The sequence below is a fragment of the Varanus komodoensis genome, unplaced genomic scaffold, assembly GCF_004798865.1.
Source record: "Varanus komodoensis strain SLA01 unplaced genomic scaffold, ASM479886v1 scaffold42, whole genome shotgun sequence".
NCBI classification, from domain to species: domain Eukaryota; kingdom Metazoa; phylum Chordata; class Lepidosauria; order Squamata; family Varanidae; genus Varanus; species Varanus komodoensis.
In genome coordinates, this window is record NW_025335972.1 from 6,875,404 (window position 1) to 6,896,267 (window position 20,864).

At 45.2% G+C, this 20,864-nt stretch overlaps 1 protein-coding gene across 1 annotated transcript in view; it reads left to right on the forward strand.

Moving 5' to 3' along the window:
- The window catches only part of LOC123029972 (venom factor-like), an 89,459-nt gene that overhangs the window by 28,753 nt on the left and 39,842 nt on the right, over positions 1-20,864 (forward strand). Inside the window, exons 14-22 of the mRNA XM_044443439.1 lie at positions 1,261-1,422; positions 2,665-2,782; positions 3,130-3,204; positions 3,813-4,031; positions 8,186-8,432; positions 15,136-15,221; positions 16,699-16,838; positions 18,807-19,019; positions 20,787-20,853. Coding sequence (XP_044299374.1) covers positions 1,261-1,422; positions 2,665-2,782; positions 3,130-3,204; positions 3,813-4,031; positions 8,186-8,432; positions 15,136-15,221; positions 16,699-16,838; positions 18,807-19,019; positions 20,787-20,853 — 1,327 coding nt within the window. The remainder of the gene's footprint in view (positions 1-1,260; positions 1,423-2,664; positions 2,783-3,129; positions 3,205-3,812; positions 4,032-8,185; positions 8,433-15,135; positions 15,222-16,698; positions 16,839-18,806; positions 19,020-20,786; positions 20,854-20,864) is intronic.

Below are 20,864 nucleotides of genomic sequence, written 5' to 3' on the forward strand. Positions count from 1 at the left end.
GTGCATTTTTCTCTGGTGGGGGGGACATTTTGGTACTTGAGGAATATTGCTTGGCCCCATGGATTCTCCAGAGTGGCATCCTCAGGGGTTCATCGTCCCCCCACCCTCAGGTGCTATTTAACATCTAGATGAAACTTCAGAATGTGGTCATCCAGAGCTGTGGAGCACAGTGTGATCAGTATGCACGTCTTCATCAAGTGAGGCTGTGGATGCGCTAAACTGGTGCACAGCTGTGACAATCGACAGGCTGAGGGCTAAGCTCAATCCAGACAAGACCAGAATACTGTTAGTGGATGGTTCTTCTGACTGGAGGGAGGGAATTCAACCTGTTCTGAATGGGATTATGCTTACCTTGAAGGGACAGGTATGTAGCTTGAAGGTTTACCTCCAAGTTGAGGTAAGCCTCAGTTGAAGCCCAGGTGATCTCCATGACATGGAGTGTCTTCTGCTAGCTTCATCTGCTAGCTGATTTCATTACTCCATGTTCTGACAGTCTCCAAATTGAATTACTGCAATGTACTCTACATGGGGCTACCTTTTGAGACTGTTCAGAAGTTTCAGCTTGTGCAAAATGTGGCAATCGGGTTAACAACTGGGACCAAGGATTTTGAGCATACAACAGCAATTCTGTCCTGCTTATTTCGGCTGTCTGTACCCACCAAGGAACTGGTTTTAACCTGTAAAGCCTTACATGGCTTGAGACAGCTATACCTGGTAGAGGCCTCTCTTGAGCCTCTCTTGATTGAAACTTACCGAGAGCCTCTCTTGATCAAAACTTACCAGGACAGTACAATCAGGGTTTGAAGGCTTCTTTGAGTTTCACTCCAAGGGAAGCTTATAGGGAGCACCAAGCAGGGATCCTTCCCTCTGGTGGCCTCCTAGATATGTAATGATCGCCCCACCCTTGAGGCCCACTGGGCACCAACACTGCAATCTTTTCAGCACCCCTTGAAGACTCCCATACATTGAAAGGGGTATGAGGAGGCATTTATGTCAATTAACTTTAATAGAGCTAATATTTTATTGTCATTGGTTCTGGCAGTTTAAATAGTTTTAAAGTTTTTATATTGACATTTTATTTTTATTTATTTACAACATTTTATACTGTGTTTATTATTTTATTATTTTGTATCTGTGGTTTGTAAATTTGTGAATTGTTGTGAATCACCAAGAAAGCTTCAGCTATTAGGTGATACAGAGATGATGATGATGATGATGATGATGATGATGATGGCAATAACGGTTTACATCCTCTAAAAGCTCAAGGTCACAGGGGCAACTGGACGAGACAACAAAGTACACCAGCCAAAAGAACGTGTGAATCTCAAACTAAGGGGTGATCCTGGAGCCAGAGTGGGCCTGGTTGCCGTTGATAAAGCTGTATATGTTTTAAATAAGAAGTCAAAACTCTCCCAAGCCAAGGTACGTTCAGAATGTGTGGATATCCCAAACCATAGCAAACTCTCTGTGATTTTTCTTCTTCTTCCTTCTCTCTTACTTTTTATAATCCAAAGACCAATAGGCTGGATCTTGCCCAATGGGGATTCTAGCAAGAGCCGCATTCCCTGAACATCATAAAATAGTAAGCGAGAGAAAAGGCAAAGCTCAGCTGTTTTCCTAAACCAGCGAATGTTCAAATATTTATTTTACAGCCAAACAGAAAGCCGACTTACAATATAACTGTAATTTCCCACCTTTTGTTAGGAAAGCAGTCAATGTGCAAAGTCTCCACTGGCATTCTGAAGTGGTTCCTGGGCTTGTAGCTGTGGGAAGGGCTAAAAATTTCAACAAGCAAAAAACTCAGAAACCATTTACAATTTTGTCTTACAAGGCTTGGAAATCAGATGAACTGCCCTCTCCGCCAAATTCTTAGGCTGACTACCAGCCCTGTCATAACAGTCTGGAGAAAACAATACTCTTGATTCAGTTGACTGTATTAAGTGGGCCTAAGTGTCAAAACAGTGATCAGAAGAAGGAATGACAATAAGACAGTTTGGGGTATGCATGAGCACCTCATCCCTGGATGACCAGAAGCAAATAACTTCTGTGCAAGACATCTTGCCTACCCCAGTCACTAGACCACATGATTCAAAGCAGTGCTGAAAGACTCCTTTTACAAGATCAAAGGGGACTGTACATGCTTTCTTAGTTGGCTGTTGCCACACATACACTCTGAATTTATTTATTTATTTATTTTCCAATTTATATCCTGCCTTTTTCCTACAAAGGGCTCAAGGCAGCTTACATCTCCTCCTCCATCTTATCCCCACAACAACAACCCTGTGAGGTAGGCTGGGCTGAGAGTCTGTGACTGGCCCAAAGTCACCCAGTTGGCTCCATGGCCGAGCAGGGACTCGAACCCGGATCGTCTGAGTCCCAGTCCCAGGCTCTTAACCACTACACCACACTGGCTCTTTGCATCCAATTGCATCCACCATCCTCTGCAACATTAGGTCATGGGCTCAGCTCTTGGAAAACATACTGCTCCTCTGATGCCTATATTGCTATGAGCCATCCCGAGGCTACGTAGCAAGGGGACGGCATATAAAAACTTTAAATAAATAAAAATGTTGTTGTGTGGTTCAGCAGCCCAGCTGTGTTCAGTTTAGGTTCTTACTCAGCTGTTGCAGAGTTTGGCAGTCACTGATTTTTTTATCTTCTCAGATTTGGAACACTGTGGAGAAGAAGGATATTGGTTGCACAGCTGGAGGTGGCTTGGATGTTGCTGGTGTCTTTGTGGATGCTGGGCTGGTAGTGCAGACCAGTTCTAGGTTTGAGACAGGTGAGATGAGCTGGGAAGGGTAAGATGACAGGTTGGGCAGCCTCAGCAACTGGCCAAAGACCAGTTAATCCTCTGATGGCATACTGTTGGAATGGAAAGTGTATTGGTTGATCCTAAGCCCAACCAGGTCAGACCCAAATGGAGAGTACAGGTCTGGCTCCCAGTTGCTTACTTGGAGATGCATCCCTACTAAGCCAACAGGGAAGAGAATAGGCACATGATGTCTGATGTCCAACCCTAACCCTAACTCTGAAAGAAATTTAGCCATTTGGTGCTTTTGTCCACCCTCTCCTTCTTCAGCCCTACTTCCCACAGAGCAATGCTGATGCATACTGGTCTCTCCACAGATCAGCCTTGCAGCTCCCAGCACCGCCGCCGCCGCCGCCGCTCAGTCATCATCTCAGAGAAGAAAGAAACCAAAGGTACATATCTGCTTCTACTTTTCACCAATATAACTTTCCTCTTGCCCACAGGGACTCAGGCAAATACTCAATCCTGCACTTTCAGTTGTTCCTAAAAAGCCTATTCAGCAGGATCATAGGAAGCAATCTGATGATCCTACCAGGTCAGGCCATCTGCCTGTCTGGCCCAGCACCATCCACTGCAACTGATAGGAGCTCCCCAGGTCTCAGCTGGAGCATGGCCCCTCACATGTGCTGCTTTTTAAGGGATGGGCAACTTACGGCCCTCTGGATGTTTGGCCACAACTCCCATCGTCTTTCACCATTGACTATGCTGACTAGGAAGCTGAAGAACAAAACATCTGGAGGGCCACAAATTGCTACACCTTTACTGTCTGATCATTTTCTTAAACTGGAGATGCTGTGGGTTGGATCTGAAACCTTCCATGTGCAACACATGCTCTCTACCACTGAGGAGATCTTAGGGGAAACAGGAATAATTCTTGTTTACCTACCTCTGCGTCACCTCTCTATACAGATCTCCTCTTTAGGTTTGCATGCCGGTGTTAGCACACATGGTTCCCTTTGCATATGTAGCATGACTCACATTCTCCTCCTCTTTTCTGAAGCCCAAGAATATCAGAATCAGTTCCACCGGAAATGCTGTCATGATGGAATGCAAGAAAACCGTATGGGCTATTCCTGTGATCGGCGAGCCAAATATATCTTGGAAGGTCAGACGTGTATTTCAGCCTTCCTTGACTGCTGCAAACACATCTTTGAGACATCTTTGACTGTGCAAAGTGAGCCCGTGTTCCATTCAACGACAGCTCCTCAAATATCTTTCGGTAAGTTGGTCATGTTTGAAAATAACCTTGTTTGCTGCTGCTGCTGCCTTTCTTACAAAGCAAGTGACACATGCCAGAAGGAGATGACCAGATTCATATGACATAAAAAACATTGATAGGTAACTAGCCATAGTCGGTTGTTGTGTTGTGCATCTAGTCTGCATCCTGCAGAGTGGTTTGTTTGGTGGTAACAATCCACCCTGACAACCCATGGCTTGCTGTAGTGTTCTTGGATCCATGATGGATTGTCATGTCATCTGAACCTGGCAGACTGATCTCTTTGTGGGTCCATGAAAGTGGCAAATAAGCAGCTTGGCAAGGATAGCAAAACCCCCTTGCTGTTTTTGCTGACTTCACCCCTGCTGTCCCCAGTGACCAATGCCCCACCAGAGGAGGTGAGGTTGGTCTTTTGGAAGTGTGTAGCTGCATACTTCCAACTATCCAAATTGTGAAGTCTTGTCTTGGCCATGTCCTGGTAAGATAATGCTGCCAAAGTGCAGGAGGCAACATTTGTGGACATTGGCAAAGCAAGAAGGAAAAGAGGTTAATGCGTTGCTTTGATTCTTACTGAACAGCTATCAGTGATGAGCTCTCCAGTGAAAAAGGAAGCTTTGAAGAGATATTTTCTTTGAAGGGATGGCAAGTAGACCTCCAGCATTGCAGCAATTGCTCTGTTTCTAACAGTTCTTGGTATCCTCCACCTTTCCCAGCTCTTCCAGAGCCACTAGGCTAGGGAGAGGGTAGAATTGCATTCTTCCTTTCCAGGAGTTCTTGCTTTTGACAGCTGTTGAATAAAAGGATTTTTAAAAGGGGTTTTGACAAGGCTAAACAGGGTTCTTCTTTTGTTGAGTCGTCACAAAGGCTGGCAGCTTCTGTCCTTGCTAAGGCCAAATCTGTAGCTAATGTAAGAAGTAACTTCCTCTCTCCTACTTTCCCCTGAGAACACTGACACAGATAAGCTCACACTGATTTTGACATTCCACAAATTGACAAGACAGAAGCTCTTCCTGACTCTTGTCATGATTTGGGCTGCGCCAGGACTCTATCTGATGGCCAAAATTTAAAATGTCCACTGTAGTAATAGCAGGATTAAGGTCCTTGACATGTGCAGGTGGGAGACCTGGGGGAACAACAAGGTGTTCCCTCCAAGGGCTGCCTCTGTAATACAGGTTTTCCAGCTACTTGCATCTTGCCTGACCCTTGCTGGATCCAGTTTCTTCCTTGCTTTGTATCCTGCCTTGCCAATATCCTGTCTTGCTGTCTCACCTCAGCAACACAGCTCTTCCTGTTTGCTGTACTGCGTCTCAGGCCCTGCATCTTGCCTGGCCCTCACTAGATCTTGTTCCTGCCTTGCCATCTTGCCTCAGCCACCCAGGTCTCCTCCTTGCTATTGCATGTTCCAGTGCCTGCATTCTGCCTGACCTTTGTCTGATTCAGTCCCTGCCTTGCTTTGAGTTTCCCTGCTTTGTCTTGTCCTGCCTTGTCTGACCCTGTCTTGCTGTCTTGCTACCTTACCTTGCTTGCCACACTTTTGTTGCTACTAAATCCCACCTGGTTATCCTGCCTCAAGGTACCTGCTCCTTGTTCTGTCATCTTACTGCTTCTTTGGCCTATGGCTTGTTCATAACATCGTCCTTGCCTTGAACAGCTACACACTCATGGTTCCTGACTCTGGCCTTTTGCTTGACTGTGGTTCTGCATCTAAATTTGCAATTCTGTTTAGACCTTGCCTTGGCTCCTGTTGCCCTGCTCCCATTGCCTCTGTTGTAGTACCTGTTAACCATATCCTGAACTCTGACAACTACTTCTAATGAGATTCTAGCTAAAAACCATAAGGTCTACAGCAACAATAAGGCTAGGCCCAACATTGGATAGCCATGAAGTCCCCATATTTCCCTCTCTAAAATCCCTGTTTGGCCCTGTTAAAACCTGTTTTAAAAGGAGATCTTGCTTTTGCCAACTGTCAAAAATAAGTGCTCCTGAACAGGAGACAGTTTGCTCTTTTGACCTTTCCTGAATGTCTTGAGTGGCAGGAAGGGGTGAAAAAGGTGGAAGTCACTGAGAACTATCAGGTTCACACTTGGAAACTAGACGATCTCCCTGTGGGCACATATTCTCCACCCCCTTTCCCATGCAAAGATTCTCTTGTGCTCTGACAGTTCACCATTTGACAACTGTCAAGGGAAAGCAAAATAATCAATTTAACCTGTTTGAAGCCTTGTTAAATCCAAAAAAGATAGATCCAAAAAAGTCATCATAAGACCTGGTGGGACATTGGATTGCCTATCCAGAGAAGATGTCATCAAGACCATGATTAATTTTCATGGATGGTACCTTCTGCACTTTGGAAGCTGTACCTTTCCAAAAAACTGACCAAAAAAAGAGAAAATATGTGCATACATTTTTGGTGCCTGAAAAGCAATGGTGAACCAGTGACAGCCTTCTCAATGTACCATTTGAGAACTTTGGATGAGCCCCTACTGGTTGTCCCTGTGGCAGATAGTAAACAACCCACACTGCATAGCTTATTTGCAGGGTAACTTTTCATGTCATGACAACATGCCAGATATCACCTTATCCTCCTCTAAGCACTACCCTGAGTTAATTATCTTATATTTTCTTGCACCACAGTGCTTTTGCATTTTGTCATTAAACATTTTAACAGATCCCTGATCCCTTATAGCAGAAGCAACAACAACAGAAGCAGCACTATGAAGATTAGCCATACCCAAAGAGCATTGTTTGATTTTCAAACTTTGTTCCTGGAGTCCCTTGTAAGCTTATCAGGCATTTTCAAAGTGAGCATCAATAGGGACTGAGTAGTTCCCTCACCACTACTCATCTTCACCTGAACTGTGCAGTCAGCAAAGACATCACATCCTCACTTTGTACCAGGCAGTGGTGAGAGCCAACAAGTTGGTATGAATCTTACTCCAGGCTGTAAAACATTTCCCAGATCTTCTGGAAAAATTCTGTACTGGAGGGTCTATGGCAGGCACCCAAGCAAAATCACTGTGAAAAGGTACCCTAAAGTTAGAAATTTGAACATCCCTTAGTTAAGGAAAGGTGAAGTGTAAAAAGAGCCAGTTCTTGCAACAGATGTGCAAAGCTCTTCTTGGCCATTGCATTAGATGGATGGTCTTGTAACTCTGTTTGTCTCTTCTCCCTACTGGAGAGAAGGATTACCAGTCAGAAGAAAGGGACATTTGTACAGGGAAAAAAGAGATGATGGCTGGCAAAATGGTTTTTGTCATAGCCATCATCTCTATCCTGGTAGTGCTCACTGAGGTAGCATAGCTGCATCAGGACTTAAAACTGCAGACTGTGGACACTATCCAATGGAACTGCTGTGCTCCTGCTGGTTATGTTTTGCCACTAAGACTGCTGGCTAGAGACATATGGAGTTGGCATATCTAAAAGTAACCCTGTAGATAACTGGAAGCCTTTGTTTCTGAAGCAGGAGAGGTCAAGTTCTCTTACCACCAGCTCCTCTGACCTGACCTGCCCTATTTCAGAATTGAGTGCTTCTATGCCTTTCAGTGTGCCTTCAGAACCACCAGCCCCTGCCCCCTTGCACTGTTAGTGGACCTGCTAGCACGCAGGCACTGCCCTGTAGTACGCTTCGGACTGTACGAGGTGGGGGCTCATAAAACGGAATGCATCGCCACAACAACCATTCCAATGCTTACACATAGAAAACTAGTGTGTCTGGGAGATGCTTTGAGCTTAGCTGAGCCTTCCCCAAGCTGGCACCCTTCAGATGTGTTGGGACCCCATCTCCTTTAATTCCCTGCCAGCATGGCCAATATCCAAGCCTAGCTTTCTTCCTGGCCTATTTGCTCCAAGTGCCAGAATCTTTTCTTTACAAGGAAGGATTCTATCATGTGAGCTGCAGCCTGAAGAGATATAGACAAAACCCAGGTGTGCTATTTCAGTGAGAACTAGGCCTCAGACCTGAGATAATGCCTGCTCCCTGAGCAGTGAAGCAAGCAGAGGCTTCTTTTGCTTAATCAGACCAGTAAGCTCCAGGGTGCTCACATTTTGGCCTTGACCAAAAGCAAGAACAGAAGGGCCTGTGTTGCCAATGTGTTTCATGCATCACAACCCAGCAACAGGCCTGCCCTCAACTAGGCTGTGTTCTTGTCTGTGACCAGTTGCCGTAAGCCAAAGCTTTCAAATAGAAGATCTGCAACTACATATGAAACCAATGGCACCCTTCCTGTCAAGTGATATCATTATTGGAGAAGTTGAGAGAATTAACTTGAGGGAAGTGGAGGAGGAGGAAGAAGAAGAGGATGATGATGACAGCTTTGAGCTACCGGAAGAGAAGATGAGGACCCACTTTGCTGAGAGCTGGCTATGGATGGAGGAAACCCTGCCACTGGAGGCAGATTTGGATGGGTATGAGCAAAGCTATCCATGTATTAGTGTGTTCTGTGACATTAAAAAAGATCCTGATTCTGATGAAGGAAACTCACATTATTCTTTATGGTTTCTGTGCATCACAAATATGGGCTCTTTGTGCATGTGTAGAGCAGTTTTCAGGAAGATTCTACAGCTGATTAATTAGTATTTGGCAGGAGCCCAGCACCCAACGCAGCGAGTGTGAGGGTGGGGCTCCAGCCGAGACCTCAGTTCTTCTTCGACCACCATTGTGAATGCATCGGGAAGTTCTTCTCCAACTTACCTCGTGAGTTATATGTAATAGCTCCTGCTGGTCAGGTTTTCTCTCTCTCTCTCCTTTCTATTACTCGAAGCAAAAGAAAAAGGTTACTTATATCCTATGGCCGTGACTGCTGAGGATTTCCATTGCACCTTTCTGGCCAGGCAATGGCCCTGAAAGCTGCTTTCTGCAACTGCATCGCATGCAGCAGCAAGCTCCTACCCACCAACGGCCACTCCCCTTGTTTGCTTTGCCTGGGAGAGTCCTGCCAAGCTTTTACAAAGCAGCCAAGGAAACACTGGGCTGACTGTTTAAAAGCAGAACTTTGAGCCATGCCTTACACACCAAAGACCCTCAGCTGTCCACTTCTGTGGCTTTGGCCCAAAACCCAGATGACTTGCCACCTCCCTCACTGGGAAAAATGCCCAAGGTGGCAAAACAAAAGAAGGCAGAAAAGTCGCTTACCCTTATTAAAGAGAAGGGAAGCACAAAAAACGCCCATACGGGCTCTGAGTTGTGTACTGGAGACACGGCACCACTCCAAAGCAAGGAGAACCCGGGACAATCCTACAGCCATTTCAACCTCCAAGGAGCACTTTCGTGTCCGAAGGAGAAATTCGGGAGTTGCCAGTTCAGCCTCCTCAATCGGCCCACCCTCTGGTACAGAGCCTCACCTCGCCTTCACCCTCAGTACCAAGTGTATTTCTCCAACCCAAGAGACAAAGAGCTAAACAATGCTCTCAATCTCCCCCAGCCCAGACTCCTCATAAAAAGCACTGATCTCCCCCAAGACGTCAAGGGAATTTCAGTTCCGAGTTTTTTGTAGATTTGTTGGCTCAAGACAAGGATCACATTGAAGCCCATTGGGCTTGGAACATGACCCCTTGCCAGATCCCAGCTCTCGCAGTGAATTCCAGCAACTGGCTCAAGACCTGCAAATTTTTTGTGGATCGCAGACAGGGGACCTCCATCCTCCTTGCTCAGCCATCATACTGATACAACCAAAGGTCTCTCTGAACAAGGACAATATACCTCGGTCTTGATGGCATCTTCTCCAGACAGGCAATCCAATGTCCCGCCAGGTCTTATGATGACTTTTTTGGATCTATCCCGACCTAAGAACACTGGATTCTTTGCATCCTAGATTCTCCGAATGGCTCATAGTCTAGGACAATCCTTGAGAGCCAAAGACCCAGTCTTTGAGGCTGTTTATGTGGTGTCTGCCGGAGTATTACCATTACGCTGCTCCCAACTCTGCTGGATGCGATCCAACACACATGGAGATCTCCGGCATCTGTGTCCCCACCTCTGCGCTGCCTCAAAAATGCATCTTGTTCAAGAAAAAGATGCTGAGTTACTATTTCAACACCCCTGGCCAAACTCTATCATTGTAGAGTCTGCCCAGTCACACTCCAGAAGGGAACATGCCACTCTGTCTGGCAGGCGCCTTGACACTATTGGTTGCTGCTTCTACTCCTCCTCAGCTCTGTCCATAAAAATGGCCAACTACGAAGCTACCATGGCCAGCTATCACCTCATGCTTTGGGACAGAATGGCATCCCTATGCTCCTTGCTACCTAAAGATGCCCAAGACTCACCTTGCCAGACAAGAGATCCTGACAGCACAACACCAAGCTGAGGGTGGTGCTCACAATATGTCAGGAGCAATAGGTCTCTGCTGCTTCACATGGCTTCGATCCTCCAGCTTGTCAGGGGAGGCCAAAGCACGAATAGAAGACATGCCATTCAACGGCACTGGCTTGTTCCATGAGACCCCTGATGACCAAATGGACTCGGTTCAGAAGGCCGGAAACACTGCATACCACATGGGGCTCAATCAGCCAACAGCCCATACGCCTCACGTAAGTTCACAGATCTTCCTACCAACCTAGAACCCCTGCCTTTACTACTACTAGACAGTGTACGGCCACTCAGCCTAGACACCAAGATCCCCTCTCACAAGTTTGATCTTCCTGAAGGTGCCCAGACGATTCCAGGAGGCAGCTGTGACTCCTTCAAACATCTTGCATTGGCTTTCCTATGTTCAACCACTGTCTCCAGCCCTTTCTCCACACTTGGGCTGCCATCACCTCAGTCTCATGGGTCCTTTCCATCATCGCCCATGGATACTGTATCGAGTTCCATACATTCCCTCTTTTTATGGTACCAAAACGAACAGCTCCATCACCACCTCTGCTACAGGAAATTTCCTCCCTGTTTCATAAAGGAGCCATTGAACTGGCACTATCAAAAAATCCTGGATTCTATTCCAGGTACTTCACAGTTCCAAAGAAGGATGGAGGCCTTCATCCTATCATGGACCTCCATTCTCTAAATAAGTATATTTGACCCAAACGTTTCAGGATGGTATCCCTTCAGGACATCCTTCCTCTACTCTCTGAAGGTGCACATTGATTGATTTAAAGGATGCCTATTTTCATATTACGATTGAGGAATCCTATAGACATTTCCTCTGCTTCCAGATAGACGATAAACATTTCCAATTTACCCTTCTCCTCTTTGGGCTAGCAACAGCACCCAGGGTACTTACCAAATGTATGTCAGTGGTCTGCACATTTCTGTGCCTCTGTGGTATTCATGTATATCCTTACCTCGATGACTGGCTTATTGAAGCTCCCTCACGTGAAGCTTCCATCAAGGTGACACAGCTAACTTGTTCCCTCCTTTCCAGTTTAGGACTCTACATTAATACAACTAAATCTCACCTTTCTCCTTCTCAGTCAATTGACTTCATTGAAGCCAGACTCAAGTCCGTACCAGCAAAAGCCTTCCTCTCCCGGGACAGACTCCATACCATGTCCAAAGTGGTCAGATCCCTGATCGACATCCCCTCACTGACTGCCAAATTGATCCAACACATTCAAGGACGTATGTCTGCTGCAACCTCAGTTGTTTCACTAGCATGTCTCTGCATGAGGCCTCTCCAACTCTGGTTCCTGGCGTCCTTCGATCCAATGATTGATGTCATACCACACTCTATCTTCCTCCGTGGGTCTGGAAATCGCTACATTGGTGGACAAAGAGTACCATTACAGCTATTGGAGTCCCTTTCTCCCCTTGGGAGCTTCAAGTGACTATTGTGACAGATGCCTCCCTCCTCGGTTGGGGCACCCATTGTGGACAGACCACCATCCAGTCCAGGAAAGCTGCCACCATATCAATTTCCTCGAGCTCCTGGGAATCAAGAAGGCTTTGGTTGCCTTCCAAAATCATATCCAAGATTGCCACATCAGAGTTCTTACAGACAATACTACTGTTGTGGCATACATAAACAAACAGGGCAGAACCAGGTCGAGCAGCCTAGCACACCTTGCCATAACCATTTGGCACTGGTACATAACCCAGTGGGCCACACTAACTGCCCTACATGTAGCTGGCACAACCAATTTTCTAGCAAACTTCTTGAACAGGATTTTTACCACATGCCATGGGTGGGAACTCCATCCTGTGGTCCTTCAAACCCTATGGGACCATTGGAGCATGGTCCAGATAGACTTGTTCACTACCAAACACAACACAGTATGTGCCCAGTTCTGCTCAAGAGCCAGTCTTGGCAGACACTCTCTAGGAGATGCCTTTTTCCTATCCTGGAACGGAATCTGTTTTATCTATTCTCCCCGCCCCCCTTCTCTAATTCCAAAGGTCCTAGCAAAGATTTCTCGAGATCGTACCAATGCGATCCTCATCACTCCTTAGTGACCCAGGCAACACTGGCTCCTCCTCCTGCTTGACCTTTCCAAACAAACGTTCTGGCATCTACCCTGCAGAGATGACCTTCTCTCTCGAGATCATGGTAGAACTCTCCATCCCAACCTATCGACACTCCATCTCATGGCATGGAGAATCTGTCAGACCTAGTCCCTCCTGACCTCAAGTTCATGCTAGACGCATCACTTAAACCGTCCACTCGCAAGTCATAAACTGGGAAATGGACAACCTGTGGGGCCTTCGTGGACCAGCATAATTTCTCTCCAGCCGCAGCTTCTCCAGTTCAAACTCTTTCAAGTTTGAACTCCTTATACAAAAGAGGTCTCTCCTATTCGTCAGTTAAGGTCTACATGGCTGCCATCTCGGCTCTCCACAACCCAATCAAAGGACGTTCAACTTTCTCACATCCCCTGATCCACAAATTTCTCAAGGGGATCCTGAATTTAACTCCTCTCAAACATCCACTTCCATCGTGGAGCCTGTCTGTCATCCTTCATGCACTTACCAAGTCTCCCTTTGAGCCTATGCATTCATGTGATCTTCGCCTCCTGTCATGGAAAACAGCTTTTCTCATGGCCATTACTCCTGCCCGTTGAGCAGCTGAACTGGTAGCCCTCCAGACTGACACTCCATATACGATCTTTCATAAAGACAAAGTCATCATCCAGCCTGATCCTACCTTCCTGCCTAAGGTAGTATCTTGCTTCCACATTAATGAGCTGGTAATTCTGTCCTCATTCTTCCAGAATCCGTCTACTTCTATAGAGACTGCTTTACATTCCCTCAACATTAGAAGGGCTCTTGTCTTTTATAAATCAAGAATCCAACCTCTCAGACAGACTGAAAGGCTGTTCATCCTTTATGGTGAGCCACGCAGAGGACACCCAATATCTCCTCAAAGACTCTCTAGGTGGATTGTCCATACCATAAGTCTGGCCTATGACCTCTCTAGCCTTTGGCTTTCTGGACCTGTCAAAGCTCACTTGACTAGAGCTATGTCCACCTCCACCACACTCTATGCTGAAGTGTCCCTGACTGATCTCTGTAAGGCAACGATATGATCAAATCTGTTGACCTTTGTTAGACACTGCTGCCTCGATGTCAAATCAAGAGAGGAGTGCACCTTCAGCAGATCCGTCCTCTCTGCTTTGCAGCACTGAGCAACACCACCCTCCACCTTGAGGTAAGCTCATCAGTTGCCCATATATGTGATGCACAGAGACCACAAAGAATAAAGACAGGTTTCCTTACCTGCAACTGTCATTCTTCGAGTGGTCACCTGTGCATTCACCCAATACCTCCTCAAAGACTCCTCAAAGACCCGCCATCCCCTCTGGTGTCTCTGGACACGTGGGTTATTCTGCATCAGTGACACAATGATGATGGTAGTCTCGGCTTGAACTGAGGTCTTGGCCAGAGCCCTACCCTCATACTAGCTGCACTGAGGGCCGGGCTCCCAACGAGTACTACGTAATCAGCTTTAGAATCTTCCCCAAAACCACTCCACGCATGCACAAAGAGCCCATATGTGTGAATGCACAGATGACCACTCAAAGAATGAGAGTTACAGGTAAGAAAACCTGTCTTTTTCTTACATGAACAAATTATGAGTTAAACAGATTAGCCCAAATAAACTTCTTGTGCATATATTCTTCTGCTCCTATGATTCACTTGTTCAAAATATTAATTACATTTGGGCATGAATCGAGGGGGAAGAAAGTGAACAGATATAGACTGTGCAGGTAGCAAGGGTCTGTGCAAACCAGCGAGGACTTCAGGAAATTAGCTAGAATCGTGTAACATGATAAAGCCCCATCCCCTACCCACACCCCCATCCCCATCCCCTACCCAGACTGGACTGAGCTTGAACGGTTACATAAAACCATCCAGGACCCCTATTTGTACCCCACATCACCTGGTCCACAAGGGTACCCCCTCTGGCCATCAACAGGGTGATGCTGCAGAGCAGTAAAGTTCACACCAGTGCTTAAGAGCTACCCTGGAGGAGTAGGGAGTGAGGGGCATGGGGTCTACTGCCAGACCTGAGCCCACTGACACCAAGCAATGTGCCTCTGTTAGTTAGCACTGACAGAACATCTAAACAGACAGCGCTGGGTGCAAGGAGTGCAGTCCAGAACGCATCCCAGAATGGATAACTGACTGCTTTCACACTTTGTTTTCTTGTGCAAAATGTTCTCCCTTATTAAAATGGAAGATGCTTTAGTGCAATTGCACAGAAATGTCTTGCTTTCCTCCTGGGTTCTATTCTTTGATAATCTAGCTGGAGTCCCCCAAACCTATCCTGGTGATTATGCCTTCTCCTGATTGTATGTTTCAACCTGTAGATGGAATGTTCCATCCCACAAAAGCATTCCTTTCAATAACGAACTAGCCCAGAACTCTCTCTCCCTCACCTGTGAATTCCCTGCTTGCAGGGAGTGAGTGTGTGTGTGTGTGTGTGTGTGTAAGAGTATCCTTAGGCAGGATAGCCCCATGCACCCCATTTCCTCAGGTGGGATCCTGTTATTTTAGAGAGCATCAGCTGTGGGAGGGAAGCAGCTGATCTGGTGTACTACTGCCATTTCCTCAGAAAGAAAGGTCAGATTACTGTGTGAGGAAGGGCACAGTGACCCTTGTCTCCAGGAGGCAATTGATGGAATCCCTACAGCAGTCCTCTACTACCTTTACCATCACCTGCTCTCATATTTTCAGGCTTTCTTCCAAAAATGTTCCTGTATACCTGAAGGACTCCATTACTACCTGGGAGGTGTTGGCCATCAGCCTCTCCCAGACAAAAGGTGAGAGGCACAAGGCATCTGCAAGTTTGGTGTTGACCAGGGTTCAGTTGACTGGTTAAGCACTTTAAGGAGAGACTGGCCTTTGGTGAAAAGGCCAACATTGGGCAAAGCTGGATTCCTAGACTCTCTTCGGTGCTGCCAAAGAAAGTGTTAAGAATTTCAGTAGATGCACTTGTCATTGCACAGGCAAGAAAAGCTGGGCCTACTGAAATTTCTTTTCTTCTGTACTCTGATTAACTCACCTTGTTTTGATTGTTTGTTTACTTGTTTGGTTTATTTGGTGGGTTTCTAAGCTGCCTTCCAAAATTATCTTCCAAAGGCAGCTTACAATATAAAATGTGCAATTCTAAGGTCTCAAAATCATAGAACAGTTTTTAAAAATGTAAGAGTGAACTTGTTAAAATAGGCCATATCAAAACAGCAAAAGATGAAAAAGAGGAGCAGCAGCAACAAACCTTTTTGTTAAAACCAAAGAAAAAATACATTTTTAAGCATTCTTAGTATTTATTTATTTATTTAGAATATTTGTATGCCATCCTTTCGCAGAGCCTCAGAACGGCTTACATAAATAAGAAAAGTAAAAGCAGATGGAAACAGACATCTCTTGGGAGGGAGTTCCATAGGGTAGGGACCACAACTGAGAAGCCTCTATCTCTAGTGGCAACCAGCCTTACACAACTTAATGACAGGCGAATAAGTAGGGCCTCTGACAATGATATTAACATATAGGCAGCTTCATAAGGGTCCTTCAGATATCCTGGACCCACACAGTTTAAGACTTTAGCAGGGTGGGCAACTTGTCTTCCGCTGGATATTTGGCCTACTAATCCCATCATCCCTCAGCATTGCTTGGGTTGATGAGGGCTGATGGCAGCTGTAGGCAAAAACATCTGGAGAGGTGCAAGTTGCCCCATCCTCCTTTAAAGTTCAAAAGTGGCACTTTGTACTGTGCTTGGAAAATACTGACAACCAGGGCAGCGAGTGCAACATTGGCATCATATGTGCACTCACCTGGATCAGCCACCTTCTACCCCAGCTGACCTCCTCAGAGCCATCTTCAAAGCTTCCCCACCTAGAACACATTACAGTAGATTGGATGCCATAAATCAATTTCTCCAAGACAGAATTGCAGTTGACATACCAACCAAAGCTAGTAAAGAGTACAGCATTCCTCCTACTGTCCCCCCGCCCTCGCTGTGTTCCCATAGATATCACCAAATCCAGAAGCAGATCTAAGGTGCAAACCCAGCCTTTGAAGGGCAGTGCAACCCCACCCAACACTAGCTGCATCTCCTGTTAATATCAGCAGGTACAACCCTCAGGTGAGCAGCTGGAATCAGAATCCTGACCATTTTTTAAAGCTTCCAGACAGATTACCCAAGCCAAGAGTTGCCTAGTGACCCAACAGCCATTTTACTTGTCTCTTTCTCATGATGGATTGCTAAAGCTCTGTATTTTCTTCCATTGAACCAATTAGGTATCTGCGTGGCTGACCCCTATGACATGATGGTGAAGAAAGGTTTCTTTATTGATCTACGTCTTCCCTACTCTGTTGTGCGCAATGAGCAGGTGGCTATCCGAGTTGTAATGTATAACTACGAAAGATGGAATCTCAATGTGAGTCCTTGCAGCTTGTCAGGGTAACTTGACCTTGCCGGGGAGTTAGTGATAGATGTAACAGTGCATTAGTTCCCACTTCTTTCCCAGGCATCCGTTCTGACTGACATCTGCCTGGTATCATCAGTTTCAAAGCAGTTGGCAGGCCACATAAAGGAATCTGGTGGCCATCAACTCAAAGTCACATGCACAGGAAACACAGAAGTTGACCTACATTACCCAACTCTAGTATGCTTATTAACAAAACTAATGCCTAGGTTTTCCTAAGTCTTTTAACTAGCTAACTCAACTAGGTATCCACTGGTTGGTTTCAGTGGAACTATTGTGGGCTTAATAGGTCAGCCATTGCCTCACACTGGCAAATGCAGAGCAGAAATGCAGAACCAGAAGTCCTGACTTCTTGTCAAATCTCGTTTTTGAATGAATTTCCTTCTGGCCAGCTTTGCTTGATGTAGCAGGTCTAGCTAGTGTTAGCAAACTCTACTCCCTAGGTCATGCTTTGGGGAGGTCCTGTGCCTCCTGCAAGGCCACCAAGAAAGACAAGAAGAGGTGTGTAAAAGACCATTTATTTGATCCAATAAATTTTGAATTAAAATCTTCCTCATGGTAAGCACTGTAAAACACAACACATCATATTCCACAAATACGTTGGCATGAATACAATGCTCCCTTGCAAGAGTAGAATATTCTTTTCCATGACTTCAGTGTATCAGGGTCTTTTGTGCAAAAGAAAAGCCTGAATCTTCAAATGATGAGTTGGGCTGGATAAATTTCTCCATTACGAATAAAATTTAGGTTGCAAATCCAGGTGTGATAACAACCCATGTAGAACTTGGAATTGGGCTGTTCAACATGTCTTCACGTAGGCTGAAATGTCAAGATGAGTTTGATGAATACCAGAAGTATAAGACTTGGCTTAACTTGGGTTTATTCTCAATCCATAATGCAATTTTACTATTTAAAAGACTTATTTCAAAGGTATTCTTACCCTCACATAAAAAGGTATTCTTATCCTCACTAATCTTCACTTAGGACAGCTTCTAGACAGAGGGCTTCTAGTTTATCATTCCAAAGGCATTGTGCAGCTATTCTGACTTTTTTCCTTCATAGAATATCCAAAATAAGAAGAAAGAGGGATTCTACAAAATTGTGAGAAAACATGGGAGGGATATATGTGGAAGATGATTCAATTAAGTTTAGGTTCAAGAGCAGTTTTGGGAGAGAATCAGGTTTGGTTGTTCTGATGGCTTGACCTTTTGAAAGTGGGGCAGGGAATCTTCAGCCCTGTTACTTCTTTATCTCCCAGCAACTTTTGATATCACCACTGCCCTCAGTATCCATGGATTGCCACCATGAGCTGGGAGTTAGGGGCACCCTTTTACAGTGGTTGAGCTCTTATTATGGGACAGGTTCCGGAGCAAAATATTGGGAGACTGAGCCTTGGCACCCTAGCTGTTGAAAAGCAGAGGGGCACAGGACATAATTTTTTCCTTGATGTTTTTAAATATAATGTGACATGTTAATATAATATTGTTAAATAATAGTATAATGAACATAGCATCACAGTGAAGTTACTGTGAGCGGCCATTTGGAGATTTGGGGTAAGAAATCTCCAGTTTGCTGATGACACCCAGCTCTATTTCTCTGTGACACCTGATTAGGGAGAGATCATGCATGTTATAGCTTTTGGTGGGGACTAATAACTTGGAGGTTCCCCCAGCTTTGTCACTGAAGATGCACGCAGAGGCTCGGAGTACCCCCTGCCACCATCAGCTGGTGTGCCAACCATACTCATCCCTGGATAGGGACAGACTAACCATGGTGATTGATGCACAACTGGACCAGTCCGTGGGACGGGATGATGGCACAGTAAGAGGATCCAGAAGTGCCCTTATAGCTTGTCGGAGAGAATGTTAGCAGATAAGTACCAGTGGAAGTTCCATTCACGGGGCTGCTTTCATTTTGTAGATCCGAATGGAACTGGTATACAATGAAAAAATCTGCAGTCCCAGTACTCAGTCAAAGAATTTCCGACAGCACTTTCTGATCAAAGCTGAAACCTCTCGAGATGCCACTTACGTCGTGATTCCTCTGGAGCTGGGAGAAGTAGAAATTGAAATGCAAGCCGTCATAAGGGGGCAGAGAGAAGGTGATGGAGTAAGGAAAAAGCTCCGGGTGGTGGTAAGTGACATTGCAAAAATAAAGATGGAGGACTATATCCTCAGCTAGAGTTGCTGAGTATGTTTATCAGGGTTGACACCATAAGATTTTAAACCAAACCATGTGCTCTAGTTAGGAACTGCTTCTTTTGCAGAAGTGTCAACAGGATGTATATTCACAGTGGAGCAAGCTAATGCCGTGTCATTTAGCAGGCCACATAGAGAAAAAGGAACAGAAAAAACAGAAAAATAAAGACTGATACATATGTATCTTGGGGGTAGGACTTTATATAGCTGAGAAAAATACACACACACACACGTACTTTATGTATGCCATAATTTCACGTTTCACAATTCATTTTAATGATATAACACCCCCCCACCCTCAACTTTCACAATTCAAATGGTTTCGTCATGTAGGTATCTTTTGATTCATGCCAGAATGCAGGGCCTGAATAATGGGTTTCAGTTACATGAAGCCAGAGTCCGGCTGGACATTCTGACAGTTGAAGTGGTAAAGGCAATGGAACCAGTCACCTGGGGAAGTTGTGGGCTCTCCCACACCAGAGACATTCAAGAGGCAGATGGACAGCCATCTGCCAAGGATGTCTAGCAGTGAGGATGGCCTTATAGGCCCCTTCCAGCTCTACTGTTCTATGATTCTAGGATTGCTTATTTTGTCAGGTTAAGTGCTAAATACAAGTGTGTTCCATCTTCAAATTATGTCAGATTCTAATAAGACCATCCTTTGCATCTTTACTTAGAAATAAGCACCACTATGTTGAATTAGACATAAGTTCATGTTAATCTATGGAGGAAAGCACCCTGTTATTATCAAGCACAAATGTTATTGATCACACAAATGATCAAATACAACACACCATTTCATGTCAGCTATGAAATATTGCCCAATGTTCATGCATCTTAAGTGTCAAATTGTTATATCTTTAAATCAAAAACAGAGGCAAAATATAAATATGACCCCTGCTCTACATCTTCTGCAGTGAAGACAGAGACACGTAATTCATTTTGCTTCTCAGCAAACTCCTTATCCTCCTCTATCACAACTTTAATTCTGTTGTCATCCAACAATCTCATTCACAGATTTCCTTCTGACCTATTTGAATAATTTGTGGTTGGTGCTGGTCTTACTACTTTTAATGATAAGCTCTTTATTTTTCTTTTCATCTCCTTTTGTTCCCTTTTTTGAGCAAGGATTCAGCTTTTGACGAAGAGTTTTCACTTTGCATAGCTTCACCTTGGTAGTATCCTGCTCTTACAGAATAGTAGCACACTTAGGTCACCTTAGACTCTGGACTTATGAGTCTAAAAGGGCCCCCTCTTATGGAACAATATCTCTTAATTTACATCAAATGGTGGTCTTGAGTGGTTAAGGGCATAATCCTATGCATGTTTAGATTAAAAAAAGCTCTGCAACTCCCAATAACCCTCGTGAGGCTTGCTGGGAGTCATAGGCCTTTTTCCTATCCACAGGCTTGCACCCCATGTGTTACATTATTTACTTCTAAGTGTGGCAAGCCACCTCTGCTGCACTGGGGAACTTTCCTGCTCATTCTATTGAATGGTAGCCTGGACCTCTGCCCCAAAGTCCTGCCCTGATTGCTCTATTGCTGCAAGGCTCTCTGTGCCTGCAAAAGAGTTCTTGAGGCTCACTTACCACCACATGCAAGCACAGCTGGTGCATTAAACAGTGTCATCTTAGAGTCAAAGACTCATTTTTATCCAAGATGGAGAAATGTGACAATGACGACAATTCTTCTTCTTCTAGCCTGAAGGGATGAAAATCTTCGAGACTGTCAAGACTGTCATTCTAGATCCATCAGGTCAAGGGTCAGGTATGATATTC